The sequence below is a fragment of the Sorex fumeus genome, unplaced genomic scaffold (assembly GCF_029834395.1).
Source record: "Sorex fumeus unplaced genomic scaffold, SorFum_2.1 ptg000009l, whole genome shotgun sequence".
NCBI classification, from domain to species: Eukaryota; Metazoa; Chordata; class Mammalia; order Eulipotyphla; family Soricidae; genus Sorex; species Sorex fumeus.
The window spans coordinates 32,064,744-32,086,060 of NW_026606066.1; the positions used below are offsets into that span (position 1 = coordinate 32,064,744).

Consider the following 21,317-nt stretch of genomic DNA (forward strand, 5'->3'; position numbering starts at 1 on the left):
GGAAGGAGAGAGAGAGAGAGAAAGAAAGAAAGAAAGAAAGAAAGAAAGAAAGAAAGAAAGAAAGAAAGAAAGAGAGAGAAAGAAAGAAAGAGAGAGAGAAAGAGAGAAAAAGAGCTTAGGCACTGGAGTTAGATACATTTTAGGCTAAACTCAACTTTCACCACTGACAAGATACATGACATTGCTAAAGTTACATCTCTAAGACGATTTTTTACTTGTTAGAGTTTCATCTGTAAGATGAGGAAAATAAAACCTATCTGTCATTAGTATTGTGATTATTTTAGGTAATATAAATCTCTTACTAATTATAGTATCTGACACTGTTCAAAACAAGATGATTATTAATATTTTTGTTAGCTTTTGTTACTATTCCAGAAATCCACTTCAATGGGTTGTGATATTAGTGCTATCAGAATCCTTAATATAAATAGTGACTTACTCAATTTTTAGTTCTTCCCTAAATTACCTACAAAATCATATTGCAGATAAGTTCATCCATCCTTCAATATTTTAAATGTCTCTTACCTTCGCTTTTATCATCAGTTCCTCATGCTTGTGGATTAGATCCTCATTGTCAGAAAGTGATGAACCTAGACTTTGTTCTTGTAAATCTCTTATGGTTTTCTGAAACCAACAGGTAACCTAGATTACAAAAAATAAAAAAATAAAAAGACCAAATTTCAAACAATCGACTGAGTAAAAGTTCAGAGATATTTTCATAATCTTTTAAAATGAAAACTATTTCAATTTTTTTGCATAAACTAGCCCCAACTATTAAATTAATATGATCTGATATTTACAAAATCTCCAAAAGCTTAAAAACACATACTTCAATAAATATTTCAGTATGAAGAAAATATTTCAACTCTTCTAACATAAAAAAGCCTACTCAATGAACCTACTCAAAAAGAATTTATATTCATTTTGAATATAAATCATCTTACCTGAGTAAGCATATGAATTTGAGTAAATTTACCTAGACCCACATGAAGATATTTAACAGCATATGTAGAATTATATTTTCTACTATAAAGAGACAATGTAAAAATTTAGTTTGCTACCATTTTTGGAAATTGATATTCAGAAAATAAATGGAATTATTAAAATTCTACTGACATTATAAATGACTAAAAGCATGAATCATATTCACTTAGAAAAGATCCATATTGCATGCCTTATAATGTTAGAATAAGAAATAGTAAAGAACTTGAAGGTAACTTTACATTTTTTAATGATGACATCAATTGACCAGATACTGATGACATGGAGTGCCTAGGTGTAGATTACTTATCCCAATTAAAGGACAAAACTTGTGTTTTTACTCTCAAATCCTATCTGTATTATTCTCATGTTGATTCCTCAGAGCCCATTAGCTGCTAAGCACTTTGTTAGCTGCCTTTAAAACATCATTTCCATTTCTCTATTTTTACCTTTTGGTTTGGGGCAACACTCTTTGTGGATTGGAAATTTGTCAAATAATAGCTTGGACATAAGTGCAATGAAAAGAATGCGGTGACCTTGTACCAGTTTTCATGTGAAGTATGCCTCATTTTCTTGAGAATGGTTCGTAATATGTGCATAATGCATATATTTGTGAGTTCTCCTGTCTAAAGCGGCATGTTTATATGTATATAATTATTTAAAAGTAATTTTTCTGGTATTAAAATTGGGAGCAAGTAATAAATAATGTACATATTCAAACCCACAAAGTATCAAGACCTATGAGTTATTGATCTATTTAATTTTATGTTATTCATAAAAGATGCAGATAAACAGAATGAGAGTAATGATTTAAGGTTTTCATCAAAGTAAAACAGACCAAGACAATGACTAACATTTTAAAAATTACTTATCTTAAATAGAACAAGAATGAGTTTATTAGTAGCTAAAGTAAGGAGAACTCAAAAATCTCAAGAATGCTTTAGGAGGGACGGATGATAATCTAAGTGAATAAAAAGTGGATTACAAACAGGTGTTGACTAAGCTCTAAAAACAGGTGAAAGTCTGAAGCCTCTGATAATCCTATTCAATTGTGAGAGTCTGAGACTTTTCATTTAGCACATGTCCACAGCAGTAAAAGTCAAGGAGTGGGTTGTTTTGATTTTTAAAAATTATCTACTGATCTCATCACCTGTATTTGGCTATTAGTATTTCAACCCCCAAAGGATATTATTGGACTAGTGCTTTTCCCTGTAAGAGATCATAATTAAAGATTTTTGATAGTATTCCATATATCCCAATTAACATATCTCACTGATAAAATATGATGACTATATAGACAAACATTTTTAATACCACATGTACCCAAGAAAGGAGCAAAAAGATAAGCTGGCATGAAAACCAGAATTAAGCAGCTCATTGTAGAGGTGTTAACATTTCATCATGGGGCATTCACACATATGAGCCGTATTTTACATCAGATTTACCATGTGCATGGTCAGATGCACACAGAATAGATTCTCAGAGCTCTTCTAAGTAAGGCACCCTAAATAACTGAAAGCATGTCAACCATCACATGCTGACACCCAGTAAATCATCCATTACATCCTTCAAGTAGCTTCTGCAGACAGCTGCCTAGATATTCCAAGAACATATTTATGGGCATTTAGATTGTATCAGCTGTTGTCTAAAAGCCTGAGTGATAAGCACAGTAAATTCACATTAGGAAATTCCGGAGAACATGGTTTCTTGCAAAAGAACACAAATGTTCACTAAGGGCTGGTGGGAATAGTGGGGATGACTGAAGGGTCGAAAAAGATATAGTAGGAGAAGAAGAACAAAAGGCATTCAAAATATGCACTGAAACCAGTTTTGCGTAAGGGTGAATTAAGGAGAAAAATTAGAATATTTTTCTTCTCTCTTCTCATCTATTCCTAACTTTCAGTTTGACCTAACAGCTGTTTTCCTGGCCATGCCTTCAGTTTGACAAGACATTCTAGTTTCTAGAAAAAGTAAAATTGGTAGAAAAGGAATGGGGTAGATCTTGTACTGATGAAGAGAAAGGATACTTGTCAGAGTGAAGGAAGAAAAGGGGAAGGCGAAATTAGCAAGCTGCAAAGAAAGGAGGATAAAGGATGTTCAGAGTAAAGCAAGAGCTTTGATAGAATGGGGAGTCAGAGAAACCCAGTCAAAATTTGTGGTTCTGCATTGTTTTATATGTAGCTACTAATCACATGTGGTCATAGAGTATTTTTTAATGTACTGATAGAAATGTGCTCTAAATATAAAATACACAACAGATTTTATAGACAGTATAACAATAATGAAAAGTTCTTGCTAAGAATGTCAATACGAATTTCATATTGAATATCATTTCAGAATTATTGAATTAAATGACATACATCATTACTTTTCACTTCTTTGGATGTGTTTACAAGAAAATTTAAAACCACATATGACTTTCACAATATTTTTGTTAAATAGTTCTGAAATTCAAGGATATTCAGATCATCCTTATTAAATGTTGATCAGAAGTCTAAGTCTTAATTAAGTCTATTAAAATAGCAGAAACAAAGGAATGGTGAAACGAGGCATCATATGGTAAGGATAAAAGAGCAATTTATGGGGGGTTATAAGGTAGGAGAACTAACAACCCTTTGAAAGAATTTTATTGGCTTACAAAGGGTGAGATGGAGGATAGTTTGAAAAAAACTGGAGGTAGTAAAAAGATTTCTTTATCTCCTTTCATGATTATATGAGACTTCAGTATTTCCTCCCAGCGTAGAAAACTGAAGACACATAAAGGAGTTCGAAGAAAGTAATGTACCAGAAACTATAGTAAAGTTGAAAAAGCAAAACACTGGAGGCATTAATTTCGGGTAAGGACAACTCATCCTCAACTCAACCTAATGCTGGAAGATAAATTAAGAAAGAAAGAGAAATGAACCAGATTTTCAAAGAGAGGATTCAGATTACTAGAGTACGTGGATTACAAATTCCCTCATTCAATCTTTATATCCTCCTAGGAAGGGATACTTTCTCAACAGTTAAAGAAATGGATTCAGGATGTTAAGCAACTAGACTATGGATACACAAGCAAGTTAAAACAACAACAACAACACCAAGTAGAAGGAGCCATAATCAGAACTCAAGCTTTTCTTTCTAGTGAGTTCCTTCATCATGCCCATCTGTAAAGTCAGTTGGAGAAAAGAAGAGTTCTCTTGAGATAAAAAACAAAGTGCAACATTATAGGTATATATGCTGATTCTAACGTGTGACTCAATCCTGTGAACAACCTTCGGGGCTCAATGAAAATAATGCTTTAGAGAAGAAAATAGATGTGTTGACCAGCTCCAGAGGAATACTTCCTAGCAAGAGTCAATGAGAAAGGCATCAGCAAATACAAACTGAGAATTCTAGTTCTTAAACAGGTTATGCCAAAGACAGAACAAAACAGAGAAAGCAAGGAATAGAAGAAGGGATATGGTTAAGGATGAACAACTTAAGTGGGAAGAAAGAGAAGTGCTGCTGCCCAAAGCAATTCCTCATGCAAGCATGCTGCCCTAAATATACAATCTTTTTCTGCAGTCGATTTACACTTGGAGATCAGACTTTTTGGGAGGGGTAACAACCGGTGATGAACAGAGGTTACTCCTGGCCCATACACTCAGGAATTACTCCTGGCGGTGTTTGGGGAATCATATGGGATGCTGGGAATCGAACCCAGGTTGGCTGCGTGCAAGGCAAACGCCCTACCCATTTTGCTATCACTTCAACCCCCAAAATCAGATTTTTAAATCTTTGTTTAATACCATGCTCAAGGAGGCAAAGTGGTATAAAACATTCAAATCATAATAACAGATATACTTAAGAAAAGATGAAAATCTCTTCAAATTACTTTCATTTTTCTTTCCATGGGAAGAACAGTTCTTGCAGAATAACCAGTTATTATTGGAGACCAAAAAAACGATTAAAAGGGAAAATAACATCAGTTATTTATTTCTTAATTTATATTTTGGTAGTCTATTTCAAAGTATCAAAAATGCACTCATGTAGGGTTATTTTAATTATTATAGTTGATAATGAGCCAATAATTGAGTCAGTGAACATATCAGAAAAGAAACCCAATTCACATTTTTTGTCAGTTATTATTTCCTTCCCTTCTCCTCTGGTACAAACATAACTGATATAGTTTTTGTGTCTTCTGCTAATCGTTTTTTTTTACAGTTACAGTTCTAAATGTGCAGTTATATTTTGAAAACACATAAATATTATAACAATCATTAATAACTCCCATAAATTCAACAGTAGGAATATTGATTTCTTTATTTTGTATTATGAAATCTGTAAGATGTTCCCTGTATTTAACTAGGCAGTAACCAGATTTCAAATATTTATTTGTTCTGTTAGGTAATAAAAACTATTAGCAGGGGTTAGAGCGATAGCTCTGTAGGCAGAGCTTTTGCCTCACAGGAGACCGACCTGGATTCCATTCCCAGTATTCCATATGGTCCCCCGAGCTCCGCCAGGAGTGATTCCTTAGTACAGAGCCAGGAGTAACCCTGAGCATCGCCGGGTATGACCCAAAAAGCAAAAACAAAACAAAATAATTAGCAGAAGACACAAAAACTGTATCAGTGATGTTTGTATCAGAGAACCTGGAAGAAGGGAAGGAAAGAATAACTAGCAAAAAATGTGAATTGGGTTTCTTTTCCAATATATTCACTGACCTAATTATTGGCTCATTATTATTATCTTAGAGATAATGTTCACAACTTTCCTCTGTGGAATTTGGAAAACCATAAATTGCTGGAATCATGAATTCTAGAATCTCAGTATTCTCTGATGGTAGAGAATGGGAAAGCTAAAATCCTTTATAAATAGCTTCATCGATGATCTATCACCCCATTTGTAATCTTAATTTTCTATATTTTATTATTATGATTTACAAAATAACTTATCTTCATACATCTATAAGAAAAAGTGGCAATAAGGATTTCTTAATTTCACAAGATTGCCATCAACTTTTATTTGTATGTCCGCTGTCCTCCCGTTGTTCATTGATTTGCTTGAGCGGGCCCAGTAACGTCTCCATTGTGAGACTTCTTGTCACTGTGTTTGGCATATTGAATACTCTCAGTAGCTTGCCAGGCTCTCAGAGAGGGGCGGAGGAATCGAACCCAGCTCTGCTGGGCTGGCTGCGCGTAAGGCAAATGCCCTACTGCTGTGCTATCACTCCAGTCCCACTGTGCCTGGCTAGCTCAGTCGGTAGAGCATGAGACTCTTAATCTTATTTGTATGTATGTAAGTTTTTTTTGCTTCCAACTATTTAATGTTGAAATGATGTTCAGTTCAATGGGTAAAATCAGTATAAGCAGAAGTCTGTGGATCTGAATTGTGTAACCTCTAATTCATAGCAGGGTTGAGGTAGGTAGATAGGGAAGGGTCTCCATAGCAATAGGATTTCTTGGGGGTGATAAAACCAACTAGCCCCAAGGCCATCAGGATCCACCTTGTGGACACAGGAATTGAAGGCTGAAAAGACATTTACCTGGTACCAGCACTGACCAGAGAATGCTGGGTCCCTCTCTGAGAGAAATTGCAGCTAGAAAAGAATTTCAAAGAAGACCATCAACTAATCCTAACGTTAACCCCTTGGCAACCACTCTTGCAACGGACTCTTACCTAGCTTGAAAATCCAACATGAGGCAGCTTGGGAGAAGCCCTATAAAAGCCACATGAACAAAAGAAACCTGCAGATATGCTGCCCAAGTCCACGTGCTGCTTTTTGTGTCCATGTGTTGTGGCCAAGCACAACATACGTCGCCTGCATCTCCCCTCTTGAGACGTGTACTTTAGTGGTTTCATGTATAAATCTAATTTGTGTGCAGGGATTCTCTCCACCTTTGGAGAAGCTTGTGTTCTCTATTGAACACATTTCACATTTCTATCTATCTATCTATCTATCTATCTATCTATCTATCTATCTATCTATCTATCTATCTATCGATCTATCTCTTCCTCTGTCCCTTCTCTCTCCCTCATTCCTCTTTCTCAACAAATTCTCCAAATAAAATCTGTAGTTTCTACTTCACTTCTCATCTACCCCTGAAATTCTTTTCTGTGAGAAGGTAAGTACCAGAAAGACCTGTGCAAAGCCTAGGACTGACTTTCCTTTCCTGCAAAGAGCAATTTCTTGCTCCAGTCTAAATCCACTGCTTCCCCAAGAAATTGGGTGGTGGGGATTAACTTCCATGCAGTGCAGAACAAGTAGATATCAGGTGTAGCTTGATGGCTTGATGGCTACCTCATGGTCTGGACCATGCAGGGGTCTCATAGACTTTATCAGTTCTAGACTTCCCAGCTGAACCCAGGGTGACAGGTGGATCAGGAGAAAGTGTCTATGTCTATCCTCTGTTTCACATAAGTCACCTGGGAGTCCACCGGCTTCAGTTACATAATTTAGAATAAATTATAAAGAAGCCTATGTGCTCAAATAAAATTCTATGATAAATTTTAATATTAGTAGTTAGAAATTCACATATGTTTGTAAATGGGTTGTACTACTGAATATCTCTCAAATAATAAAACCCTTATTTTGGTCTCATATCAGTCAGTATTAGAAAGTTACAAAGAAATATTATCTTTAAACCTTTGTAATATGTTGGTCATTAAGCAAGAGACTTCCATGTTATCTCATATTAATTTAAACTGAATAATAATTCAAATTCTAAATTTTAGTTAAAGGCAATATCATAAAAAGAATATACATGAGTATATTCTTACACATACATACATATACACAGCTTTGTAGCTTCCTACCAGATACAAGATTCTTGCCCTGAGAATGTGTTTATATGTGTCATCTCTGATATTATTTTAATCTCCTATTGGTTAAGAGTATGATTAGATATATAACATGATCATGATATACATGGCACTCACCTTCCACATATTCCATTGTGTATTCTATTATCATCATCCTTCCCTACAAAGATGTGTATCTGATAAGTATATGTGATCTGGGTAGTGAAAAAAAGATGATCTGTCCTCTTGTCTTATTTAATTCTCCTAGATGTCCTTGACACTCTCTTATACAAAGAGACAATGAATAACTTAGCTTTAATTTATTTGTTTTTCTCACTTATGCCTGATTGTAGCAATTGAGAAAAATTGCATTCATAAATCTTCTTGCCAACATAATTAATTATGCACAAAATACTCCAAGCTGCTTCTGATTTTCATTAATGAAGCAGATTATCTAAAAAATAAGACATAGTAGAGTTGGAAAGAAAGGTCAACTACTCATCTTTAAATATAAAACAAATGCACACTTTTGCATTTGGGGAATAATGATAGAAAATTTCTCTGATTATATTTATCAGACTATTACATCCCAATTTAAGACAGAAAAGTGTGTGATTTTTTTTTGCCTTTTTCCCCTGCAACTGGTGTAAATATTAAGTCACCATAATTTTGGTCATTTAATTTCTTTTGCAAAGAAAAATTAACAAAATTATTATAGTTCAAAACCATTAGAATTTAAGCTCTTAGAAATAGAAAAGTACTAAATGTATATTTTAAATGGCCCTTCTGAGACATTAGATATTCAGACATCCACATTATTATTCATTGAAAATCTTTGCTCTAATTCTTCACTTAATTTTTCTTTCTTTTAAGCACTTAAAATGATTGACAAACCTTATATTTTATTATTGTAAGTGTTTGAAAGTTTCTATATATATTCCCTTAAAATAAAAGTATAGACTTGACTAAAACTCTTTACCCACTAAAAAAGAAATGCCTCTGTATCAACTCAAAGTGTAGTAATATTCTGTAATTACCAAGTAACTCATCTAGAAACATGATAACAATACAAGTCACATTACTAACAAAGTTACACCCAATTCATTGTCCCTGCTGTTATTCTTTAACACTATATCAACAAAACGTCACAACAGAATATTCAGAAAATGTTAAAGACTTAGACAATATATTGCATTTTCACCTCTCTGAATTAAAAAAACTACACATATATATTCTTTTCTCACATATTTTTTACACAGTAAAAACAAATAAGAATTATGTTGAAAACTGGAGATTTCTTTATTAAGAAGAAGTATTGTTTAAATTGTGCTGATATGTTCATCATTTTTCATTTTCATCTTCCTGTTATTCGTCGAATGCATCGAGCAGGCCCCAGTAACGTCTCTTTCATCCTAAACCTGAGATGATATTCAAGGCTCTTTAGGAGAATGAGACCCATCATTGTTACTGGTACTTGGCATATTTGGTACGCCACGGGGAGTTTGCCAGACTCTGCCCTGTGGGCAGGCTACATTCGATAGCCTGCAAGTTTGTCCAAAGTAGGTATGAGATGATAAGATGTCAAAAAGATGTCCCGGTTCCGGGAACTAGATTTTATAGTCTCTGAGTCTTGGCCGTTGATGGGATTACACAGCGCCAGGGGACCAGGTGGTGGGTGAGACCCCCGCCTACTGGAATTTGGAGGATCTGGGTGGAGGGTGCTCGACTCCAATCCGAGTAGGCTGGGAGATCTCGGCCCCGGAACCCGCGTGGATTTGTCCCTCTGCCAGTACCTTCAGGTGTGCGGAGAGTGGTCTCAGCATGGTGGTGGCTGGGCCAAGAGGAGTCATATGCAGCTAAGATGCTCCCTTGGCTTCCTGACTTTGGCCTCCTGTGACTTTACTCTGCGCACGGCAGCACCCATTTGGAACCTCTCCACTTGGGAGGTGGGTGCAGTGTATTTCGAACCCTGGGCTGAGGAAAGAGTTTGTTTCAACAAATTGTCTCTACAAATCTCTACGAAGATCGTCCTTTCCCTTTTATAAGAACAAACCAAACATAACCTAAGATCTGTCTAACGAGACCAGAGGGTCTTGGCTTGTAAATGCTGACCACTTTGTATTTAATTCCTTCTCTCTTCTTTGGGATAAGACCCCAAAGATCCAGAGGCTCTTGATTGTCCCTGGCTTGACTCAAGCAAGGGAGTGAGGCAGTATCAGCTCTGGGAAAGCACCCAAGCCTTCCCGGCCATATCTGTGAGTTGGAAGAGCCAGAGACTCCCTGACGCTTGGACCAGGGAGTTGATAACTTGATCGGTCTTCATTTCAGCACATTTTTCTTTCTAGCAGCCAGAGTTGCCCTCCAAAAATAGAAGGGACTTCTAGCCGGCCTCTTGCCCCACTAGCATCAGCAGTGCCTGTCCTAGAAGCAGCTTGCAGAAGTTGTCTGCGCTAGGCAGTGTGAGGAGCTTGAGACCTGTGCTGACACTTTGCCCTTTGGCGTATTGAGGTCGTAGGTGCACCCAGGGGTCCAGGAAAGGAGCTGGTCAGGACCCGGGGCATGGCATGCTTCTAAGAATCTGCTCCCTGTGAGGCAGGCATCCTGCGGGGCAGACACCAGGCCCGCTTTGTGAAATGATGGACCAGCTGATATGTTATTAAATAGTATATTATTCCAGTCATAAAATAAATTGCATTTATCTATTATACTTTTGACACACAATGTACTAGTGTTTTGCCCAACTTAATTAGTATTAGGTGATATATTTGATTTCAGAAGTCACAGTCACGGTCCTCCCGTTGTTCATCGATTTTCTCGAGCGGGCCCAGTAACGTCTCCATCCTGAGATTTGTTGTTACTGTGTTTGGCATATCAAATAAGTCACGGGGAACTTGCCAGGCTTTGCAGTGCGGGCAAGATACTTTCGGTATCTTGCCGGGCTCTCGGAGAGGTGCAGAGGAATCAAACTTGGGTCGGCCATGTTGACCGCTTGCAAGGCAAACGCCCTACTACTGTGCTATCGCTCCAGCCAAGGTCATATATATCTAATGTATAAGTTAATTTTATTAGATTTGTTTGCTTGTTGTTTCTTTAATAAATGTATGTGTGCTTGTGCCTACCTTGCACAGACATATACACAAACTTAGGTCACTGTCACTATCACTGTCCTCCCACTGTTCATCGATTTGCTCGAGCGGGCCCAGTAACATTGTGAGACTTGTCACTGTGTTTGGCATACAGAATAAATACATCACGAGTAGCTTTCCAGGCTTTTCTGTGTGGGTGAGATACTCTCAGTAGCTTGCTGGGCTCTCCGAGAGGGGTGGAGGAATTGAAATTGGGTCGGCCGGGTGCAAGGCAAACGTCCTACCCACCATGCTATAGCTCCAGCCCACAAACTTAGTTAAAACTCTAAAAGATAACAATATGCCAAATGCTATAGAAATGACCTAGATGGATAGTGATTTCATTGACATTTTTAACAAATGGACATTGTTAAGTCACAGCAGAAAAAAATTCAACTATAATTTTTGATTTGCACCACTACTTGAGTGTCCATTGAACAAGTATGGCTGTTAAGGTGATGAAAGTAACTTTTATTTTATTAAACCTTGTGAACTCAAGAAAAATAATAAAATTATCCTTTAATGCCAGAGCAGCTGTTACATGACACAGTACAGAGAATGGGGGAGAATGGGGATATATGTGTTGGGTTCTGTCCTTTTCAGACACAGTAAGGATAAATTGTTAATGTTAATGAAACAGTTACATGTGCCATGTACTCTTCCAATCATCTGACCTAAAATAACTCACTTGGGGATATTAACCACACTTTGAGGTAGATTATGTCTACATTTTACAGAAAAAGAGCATCAAGGAGGTCAAATAATTTGATTATCTGGTAAATGGTGGGGCAGGATTTGTACCTAGGGAATAGTCTAGCCCAGGCTCTGTACTCTTAAATGTATACACAGAGGAAAGAGCTACCTTTATTATTACATATTACAGTTGTTGTTACTGATGTTAGCATGTTAGCAACAGAAAGTTGAATGGAATGTTCTGAGATTGAGAGCCCATAGTCAAATAGTGCTGGTGGTAAAGCACTTGACTTGCATGCATACAGCTGCTTCAGGGACTCGATTTTTAAAAACTTTTAAGCATGACTGTTATTCTATTTTTTTAATGGATCACCGTGAGATATAGGTGCAAACTTACAAACTTTTGTGATTACGTTTCAGTCATACAATGATAGAATACCCATCCCTCCACCAGTGCCCATTCTCCACCATCAATGACCCCAGTACCCCTCCTGCCACGCAACCCCTTCCCAACCCCTGCCTCTGTGGCAGGCACAGTCCCTCTTACTTCCTCTCTCTCCAGGGATCCCATTTTTACCCTTGGTAAGACCCCAATCACTGACAGGGGTCAAACCTGACAGAGTCAGTCATGAGCACCACCTGGTAGCCCCACTTCCTCACACACAAAAAAATCATATTTAAGAAAATAAGTATCTTATTTATTGAGAAACATGGTTAAAAACAAAATAAGTGTCTGGAGATGAACCTCAATGACAGAGGACACATTTCCCCTGTATAAAGGAGTGAAAGGGATAAAAGTTGGTGATAGTGATGATGTTCTTGATTGTTCTCCCTCTCCTAACCGCCCCTCCACACACACACACACACACACACACACACACACACACATATACACACACACGTAGTCACCTAATGCACATCTTCCTGTACTGCTTCAGAAATAATAATCTCTTATTGTACTTAAATTTATTTTGGTTCAACAGTCAACTTGAAGCCTAGAACTCTTCACCTTGAATGCTCTCTTGAAGCTCACCATTGACTATAGAAGCTTCCATCTATTACGTGTATTATAAAGATTTTGATATATATAACAACAGCAATAATAAACCCAGGGGAAAACATGGTCAGATGAAAAAGAATTCATATATTATAAGGCTTGGCAAGGAGAGAAGAGTAGTAAAACTATTCCCTAAACAAGAGGTTTTACATTGTATTTCATTTCATCCATAAAACAGTTTTGTAAATTAAGTCAATTATTCCAAGCTTTAAAATGTAGCTTATTAAAATAATAGTGATACAATACTATAGACTTGTAAGAATGGCCAAAATCCAGGACCTGGTTATACTAACTGCAAACAGGAATGTAAAGCAAAAGGAATGCTCTTTGCTAGTGAGATAGCAAAATGTTGCTGACACTTTGGGAAAAATTTTGGCAGTTTCTTTTAAGTACACTTTTACTGTATAGGATCCAATGATTGTATTTGTTGATATTTATCCAAATTAATTAAAAACTTCTGTTTACACAAAACATGAATGATTATAACAAGCTAATTTGTAATTGTCAAAAGTTGGAAGATACTGAACCGTCTTTAATGGATAAGTGTCACTGTCACTGTCCTCCCGTTGTTCATCAATTTGTTCAAGCTGGCCTAGTAACGTCTCTATTTTGAGACTTGTTGTTACTGTGTTTCGCACATTGAATACGTCGTGGGTAGCTTGCCAGGCTTTGCTGTGCGGGCAAAATACTCTCGGTAGCTTACCGGCTATCCAAGAGGGGCAGAGGAATCAAACCCTGCTCGGCCTGGCTGGTTGCACGCAAGGCAAGCACCCTACTGTTGTGCTATCGCTCCAGCCCATGAATAAGTGAAATATACCAAATTGCAGTATACCCAGACAACTGACAATTATTCAGCACTAAAAAGAAATTTGAAAAGCTGTCAAGTCATGAAGATAGATGGAGGAATCTTAAGTGCATGGTACTAAATATAAGAAGTCAATTTAAACTATATGACATTCTGTAAAAACGAAAATAAAGGCAAAAAAAAAACTCCCCCCAAAACTGTAAAATTTAAAAGATTTGTGGTTTTAGAAGATTAGGGGAAGGATGGTATAAATAGAGATTCCGAAGGACTCAGGGCAGAAAATTTGTTCCATATACTACTATGGTGGGAACATGTAATTATACATTTGTTCAGATTCATAGAATACACTGCATCAAGAACAAATCTTGGGCCAGAGCAATAGTACAACGGGTAGGGTATTTACCTTGCACACGACCGACCCAGATTCAATCCCTGGCATCCCATATTGTCCCCCAACCACGGCCAGGAGTAATTCCTGAGTTCATAGCCAGGAGTAACCCCTGAGCAACACTGGGTGTGACCCAAAAGCAAAATAAAATAAAATAAAAAGATCAAAATCCTAGTTAAAGTATGAATTTGGGATGATAATGATATGTTAGTGTAAGTTCATTGAAAATATCAAACGCAGCACTTGAGTACAGGAGTTGATAGTTATAGAGATTATGCACATTGTAGAAACAAGGTATTCTATAGTTTTGGCTCAATTTAATTGGGAATCTAACACTGCTTTAAAAGGTTATTTAGGAGGCAGATAGTACAGTGTGTAAGATATTTACCTTGCATACAACCAGCTCTAGTTTGATCCCTGGCACCACATATTGAACCCCAAGTTCTATCAGAAGTGATCACTGAGCACGAAGACAGGAGTAAGCCCTGAGTGCAGCTGGCTTTGGACCCAAAACAATACAAAAACCCTATTTATATAAGTAACCCTGCAAAACACACACCCACACACATCTAAAAAATAAGAACTAACACACACACACACATCTAAAAAATAAGAATTATGGGACAGAATGATAGTACACCAGGTAGTGTGCTTGCCTCGAATGCATCCAACCCAGGTTTTATCCTGAACAAACCATACGGTCTTCTGGGCCTGCTAGGAATGACCATAGAACACTATCAACCTCTTACCCTAAAGTATTCTAATCACTCAGCACCCAAAAAAGCATTCAAATCACTCAGCATAGGCCAATAACCTATTCTTCACTGGCACCAGGTCACTTTTTTAAGAACATTACCTCCATTTTAAGCTTAACATTACTTCTATTTTAGTTTTTCTCTCATTAGCAACAATCTAGTACAATTTAGCACCTTTATGCCTCCCCAATTTTCAAAAAAACTAAGATTAATATCTCACAATTTCAAAGAAAAATGTCTAAAAGAAGCTACCTGAAAGGAAGTATGAAAGATAGTTTAACAATTGTCACTCTCAAAACTGCCTGCAAGAATTCTCCCATTTATAAAATCAGTATTATATTAACAAGACATAAAAATCTTTGATTTTTAAATCATCTACATGGAAAGACAATGTAGCTGTTTGGACCCAGGACCAAGAAATTTGACATGATAACTGAAGAACTATGCCAGGAAACAGCTTTCAGCATATCAAGGAAAATTCATTGGATGAGGTTGAGACAGCATTTTACCACATATGGATTACCTGATTCTCTCGTTGATCCCACTCACATATCTGTAGAACCTGGCCCAATTCCTGCCGTTGTTGCTTTAAGTACTTGTCTAGTTGCCGTCTCCTGTCTTGCAGAAGTTCAAGAAGGCTGTCAATCTTCAGACAACTGTTACTAGCTCCCTGAATTAACTCTGGATTCACATTAGGTCCATCACACTTAAATTTGTCTATGAAGTCGGTGAGTTGTTGACTTTTGTTTAAAAGGGCTAGAGATCGTTCTAAGAGTTCTGGAAGAAAATAGGAAAATAAAAGAATAGTTACCAGTCTATATATTTTTAATTTCATGGGATCTTTGCATTCGTAAATTATCCTGCAAGGAAGCAGTGTGCAAACATAAAATACCTACAATACTATTGGCCAAATTCCTTGATCTAACAATACCTATAGAAATAACTACCATGTGAAAAGGTGCTAAAGCTCGACACTAACATAAGATTTGGCCACTGATTTAGTCCACTCTTTGAGTTGTAATACCAGTTAAGGGACTAATCACCTTGGATTATTCTAAATCCTAAAGTGGTTGGTAAAAGTTAAGGACTCGAGTAGCCAAAAAACCTCCCATGAATATATTGACCCTGTGATCAACGGAAAAGGACAAAGAAAAGTGCTGGCTCAGTCTAACACTGTCAGCTGTCATCCAGTTATGACCAACTATAGATATCAGAAATTATGAATTCAGTACTGATGGAGATTCTATTTTTTTTTAAAAAAAGTTATAAATATAAATTTAATGTGGAAGCTTTAGAATTTTATTGTTTCATGATTTATAGTCTTAAACTAAGAAATACTGAGTAAACAAAATATTTCTCTGAAAAATAGCTCTCCAGTTTGTGCTTTCTGAGTAAACCCTGAGAAAAAACAAAAATAACCTCAAATAAAAAATAAAAATAAAATACAAATATATATCACATCAAAAAATAAAAGGAAGTAATAACATGACTTTTTATGAGAAAACTTCTTACATTTTAAGCTCATTTTACAACGGTCATTGGAAAATACAAAAAATCAATTATGATTCCTCCAAGATTCTTTTTTATAAATCAGTGTAATGCCTTTTACTTTTGATCATGTGGTGTGTATTATTCCACCAAGTCTTACACTGGAATTAAATAGAAATAACACTCAACAAACATACTTTGGGTTGGACATTACTCTGAGTTCTAGAGTTCAAGGATGCAGAAATCCTTGTTCTTCAGAGTACCATAATCTTGTGAGGGGAGCAAATAAGATTACTCCACAGTGTGCTAGGTGGTATAATAGAGGGACGTGCTCGAAGCACAAAAGTAATTCACAGGCAGAAGTCTACAGTCCCTAATGAGGGTAGGCTTCTTTGGACAAGTGTCTTGTCATTCCTTGACATTTTCTTCTGAGTTCATTGTAAATACGATAAAAGCATAGGTAAAACTAATCGCATATATTGGTGACATTTGATTACGATCTTTCCAGTCAACTTGGTAGCCTTTGCCATCCTTGCTCTCATATCTTGTGCTTTTCATTGACCAACATCTCAGAATCTGATTAGAGTTACTAGCCACCCTCGTATTGTATTGTTTAAGGTTTAAAGATAATGCTATTTCCATAGTTTGTTTCTCTCTCTCTTATATTACAATGTCAAAAATTCTCTATCCACTGGGATGGTGTGAGGGGATCTACCCTTGTGAGGTGCTTACATCACAGTTATGAAGCCCTTATAATGGCATAAGATAAGAGTTCTTAAAAAAAAGATAAAAATGATCAGAGATCCCAATCCTTCTGCTGTATGGAGGTACAATGAGAAATATGCAGTCTGGAGAGGGCCCATCACTGAACCACATGGCACCCTGACCTCAGACTTCAGCCACCAGAACTATGAGAAATAAATATTGGTTACAAGCTGCTCAGTCTGTGACATTTTGCTAAAACAGCACGAAGAATAGACTGAGATAGATCTGAAGCCCTTAATGAAAAACCTGAATTTTGTTGTTGAATATACATTTAAAGTCTGCTTATCTTCATCATATCCCACTGAGTAGTGGATTAATAAATTTCACCATCCATTTTACATAAATCAAGCCACCATGGGGAAATGAATTAGAAGCCAGATAGCCTGACTCCATAATCCTTGGGCTTCAAGCATCACATAGAGAGCCACAAAGCCTTCATGATAAACATAGCATCAGGATAGAAAAAGCTTTTGTCAGTATGAAAATAAACTGTTTGCTGTCTTCAGCTAGCATTTCAATTGATCTCTTCAGAGTAAGAGGATGCCCTTTGAACACTCAAAGCCTGCCCCCACTGAAAGGCAGGACTTTAGTCCCTTTATCAGCCAAAAGTCAGGGCACTGCAACCTAGAGTCAGTCTCAAAGCTGCATGAAAACTGACTCCCTCTAGTCAATGGCAGACTGGCAGATTCTAGTCAATTTAAAGGAGCCAGCACCAAAAGAACTTTATGGCTACTTCCTTTCTTCCAACTCCATGATCAAATATTTTGAAAATGTCCCCACTTCAATAGCTACTGATTCCCCCAAAAAGTACTTCAGACTGCCTCAGTCATGAACCTCTTCCAAAAAGTGAATCAAATGGCAATAAAATTGCTGGATAAAAACCCAACTCAAAAATTGTTAATAACTATACCATCTTTATATTTGTGTAGAGATAGCTAAAATATTTTTATATAGTACTTAATTGGATTTTTATACTTCTTTTAAATTGAAATCACAAGAGGGACTTTTTAAAAAATTTTTATTAGTCAAACACCATGAGGTACAGTTGTAGACTTACAAATTTTTGTGCTTGGGTTTCAGTTATACAATGATCGAGTACCCATCCCACCACCAGTGCCCATTCTCCACCACCACTAATCCCAGTATCCCTCCTTTTCTTATTACAACCTTTTCTTTCTTGTCTAAAATGACAAAAAACAGAGATTTGTTTAATTTTAGAGCAAACTGAATTGCTCATAAACAAACTAAAACCTCACACTCATATATAAACATTCACAAGTGAACATTTTTAAAGAAAAAATTTAAAAGCTTTTGTGAAGAGTGAATACATTTCTTGCCTTTTGCATGATGTTCATGAAGCTGAAGAAGTGACTTTAAGGACTCGGCACTCTCAAATTCCTGGGTGTTCTGAAGGAAATCTTCAGCTTGATCTATTTTAACAGCAAACTACAACAGATATACAAGGAAAAGATGTTTGAAAAAGAAAACTCAGTGTGCCATTTTGAGTTGTTTGTAGATAATTTCCATCAATTAGTTGTCTAGATGATCATCTACACATACCTGTTTCAGTAAACATATTTTGCAAGTGCATGTTAGATCAAGGTGTTTGTGTGAAAACACTTCACATGCAGGCAAGTTATATAGCACCAAGGTAAGTAACTAATTGTCCTTTTGTATTCTTTTCATATCATTAAATATGTATTTAAGTTTGTCAGAGAGTAACAGTAAAGTACGTTAAGAAAAACCAATAAAAACTTGGCTAATCAGAGACTGGGAGGTAGCAGAGGCTTATAGTTTGTTGGACATACATTTGATCCCTGGCAACACATGACCTCCTGAGTATGACAAAATGTAGACCTGGAGCTCCTCCAGCACCTGCCAGGTAATCCCCAGCCCAGCAGACTAACTTCTCACATGAAACCACTGCCTTCCTTGGCTAAACATTGCTGAGAATGGTCATGAGCCCCATAGCACTTCCTAGGTGCACACATGCTCAAAAATAGCTTGGTTTATCAGTAACCTATACAATTATAAGTACACTGTCCACTGTCCTCCCATTGTTCATCAATTTGCTCGAGCGGGCACCAGTAATGTCTCCATTGTGAGACTATTGTTACTGTGTTTGGCATATTGAATACATCACGGATAGCTTGCCAGGCTTTGCCATGTAGGCGAAATACAATTATAAATAAATTTAACTTAATATACTTTAAAAGGTTACAATATATTTCCCCCAATTAAAAAGTTCAAGTTTCAGAATAGTACATGATTTTATCCAATTTCTGTTTGGTCTTAGCCAAAAGCAAAATCTAATCCAATTTCTTGCTTTGTTTGTCTGTTTAGTTTTGGGACCACACCCAGAGAGACTCCATGACTACTCCTGGCTCTGCACTCAGGAATTACTCCTCGAGGTGCTGGGGGGACCATATAGGATGTCAGGGATCCGGTCAGGAGCAAGCAAGGAAAACACTCTACCTGCTGTACTATCACTCTGGCCTCAAATCCAGTTTTTATTTCTCTTTGAATTTTTAAAATTTAATTATACAACTGCGATTAGCAAAATTATTTATAGTTAAGTTTTAGACATATAGTATCTTAACATTAATCCCAAAACCAGTGTCAACTTCCCTTTACTAATTTCTTATACAAATAAACCTAATATATATTGTGCAAAAATGAGCTAAAAAGATACACAGAGTTACCTTTAAAGAATGAGATTAGAAATGAAGAGGAGAAAGGATATTTTAGTTTTAAAAACTATAATTTGTCATTTTTTCCATTTTTATCAATGATCTTATACATTATTTATATAACTAAAAATGAGAGTTGGCATTGCAAGAATGAAAAATAGAAAATTAGTTATTTGATTCAAGAAAAAAATTAATATCAATTTGATACCCTAAATGGTGAGGAATATGCTTGCTCTTTCAAATATTTATGGAAGTAGAATAAAAGGAAGATGCTTAAAGTGAGGAAAACAGTTTTAGAGAAATAATATTGGAGAAAAAGTTTAAAATAGAGTAAAAACAATTGTATATCTGTCATTGTATATCCGTCATATAATCTATAAGGAAGATTGTTTGAGCACTAAGATTTAGGGGCAATTGTTAAAATTTATATGGACATTATAATCCACAGGTTCATCTTTGTGTTGGATACAAAATAAACCAAAGCCAAAATATGAGTGAGAAAGACGCAAAAGTCTACCACTATGTTATTTTTAATTTCTTTTTCACCAGTTATTTTATTTACTCATCTACTTTTTGCCTTAAACACCATGGTTTACAAAGTTGTTCATAGTACAGGTGTTACAGGCATTCAATGTTCTAAGACCATTTTCACCACTACAGTGACCTTCCTCGTACCATTGTTCCTACTTCTTTTTCAGGTTTTCTCCAAATATTATTTGAATTTAGTGAACTTTAATACTTTTATATAACTACTTGATCAACAAGAATTCTTAACTATCAGTGCCATATAAAATCCAGGTATGAATGAGTGGAATGATAAATGGCTCATCTCTCTTGGAAATGCAGAGAGATGTTGGAGTCTGCCCTTATCATTTAGGGGCAATGTCCTTAAATCCAGTTGGAGTCTGCCCTTATCCTTTAGGGGCAATGTCCTTAAATTACTACTTCATATGTGATAGAGAAACAAAAACTGTCAGATGTTTAAGTCTTTGAGCCTGATACCACCCTATAACAATTATGTCATGTGAAAAAATAACTTATGCTATGTTTTTTAAGAATTTCCACACAACACACAGATCAGTAAAGGGATCCTATTCCTATCTCACTACCTCTCAAATTCATTTAATTTCTAATAACAGATTTTAAGATATTCTTTGAAGAGAACCTTCAAAGAAAACACACACACACACACACACACACACACACACACACACGTCATTGAGATTTTTTTTTCTGCCTATAGAACATTACCAACTTTTTAGAGTTTCTATAATTTATATCTACATCTTATATTATTCATTGATACAAAGAAAGAAACAATAAGTGTTTTATTAAAAAAAAAACTTACCTCAAGTTCTATCAAGTTTTACCTCATGGAAAATTTCTTTTCTTGCTTTTCTTCCTTTTTCAGCTTTTTATAAGATCAAAGTGTCAAAGGAAAACACTTCAAAAATCCTATTCTTAACTTCACCTGCATATTTTAGCATTTTGTTTGTTTAATTTTGTTTGGGGACCACACCTGCCAGTGCTCAGGGCTTATTCTTGACTCTGTGCTCAGTGATCACTCCTAGCAGTGTCCAGGGGACCACATGGTATTCTAGAATAGAACCAGGGTCAGCCTCAACCAAGGCAAGCACTTACCTCCCTACTGTCTTTCCAGTCTCTCACCCTCATATTTTAAAAGTCATTCAAAAAACCATTTTGGCAAAGACAAGGACAGGAATGATTATGAAACTGATTCTCCCTAGCTTAATATAAAGTATTCACAAACTTGGGAAGAAAAATCATGGCCACTGTCACTGTCC

At 36.3% G+C, this 21,317-nt stretch overlaps 1 protein-coding gene across 1 annotated transcript in view; it reads right to left on the reverse strand.

Annotated features, from left to right (window-relative positions):
* CCDC141 (coiled-coil domain containing 141) overlaps positions 1-21,317 on the reverse strand; it is a 206,218-nt gene that overhangs the window by 121,705 nt on the left and 63,196 nt on the right. Inside the window, exons 4-6 of the mRNA XM_056110401.1 lie at positions 18,160-18,268; positions 15,093-15,346; positions 526-642 (exon numbers count right to left, since the gene is read on the reverse strand). Coding sequence (XP_055966376.1) covers positions 526-642; positions 15,093-15,346; positions 18,160-18,268 — 480 coding nt within the window. The remainder of the gene's footprint in view (positions 1-525; positions 643-15,092; positions 15,347-18,159; positions 18,269-21,317) is intronic.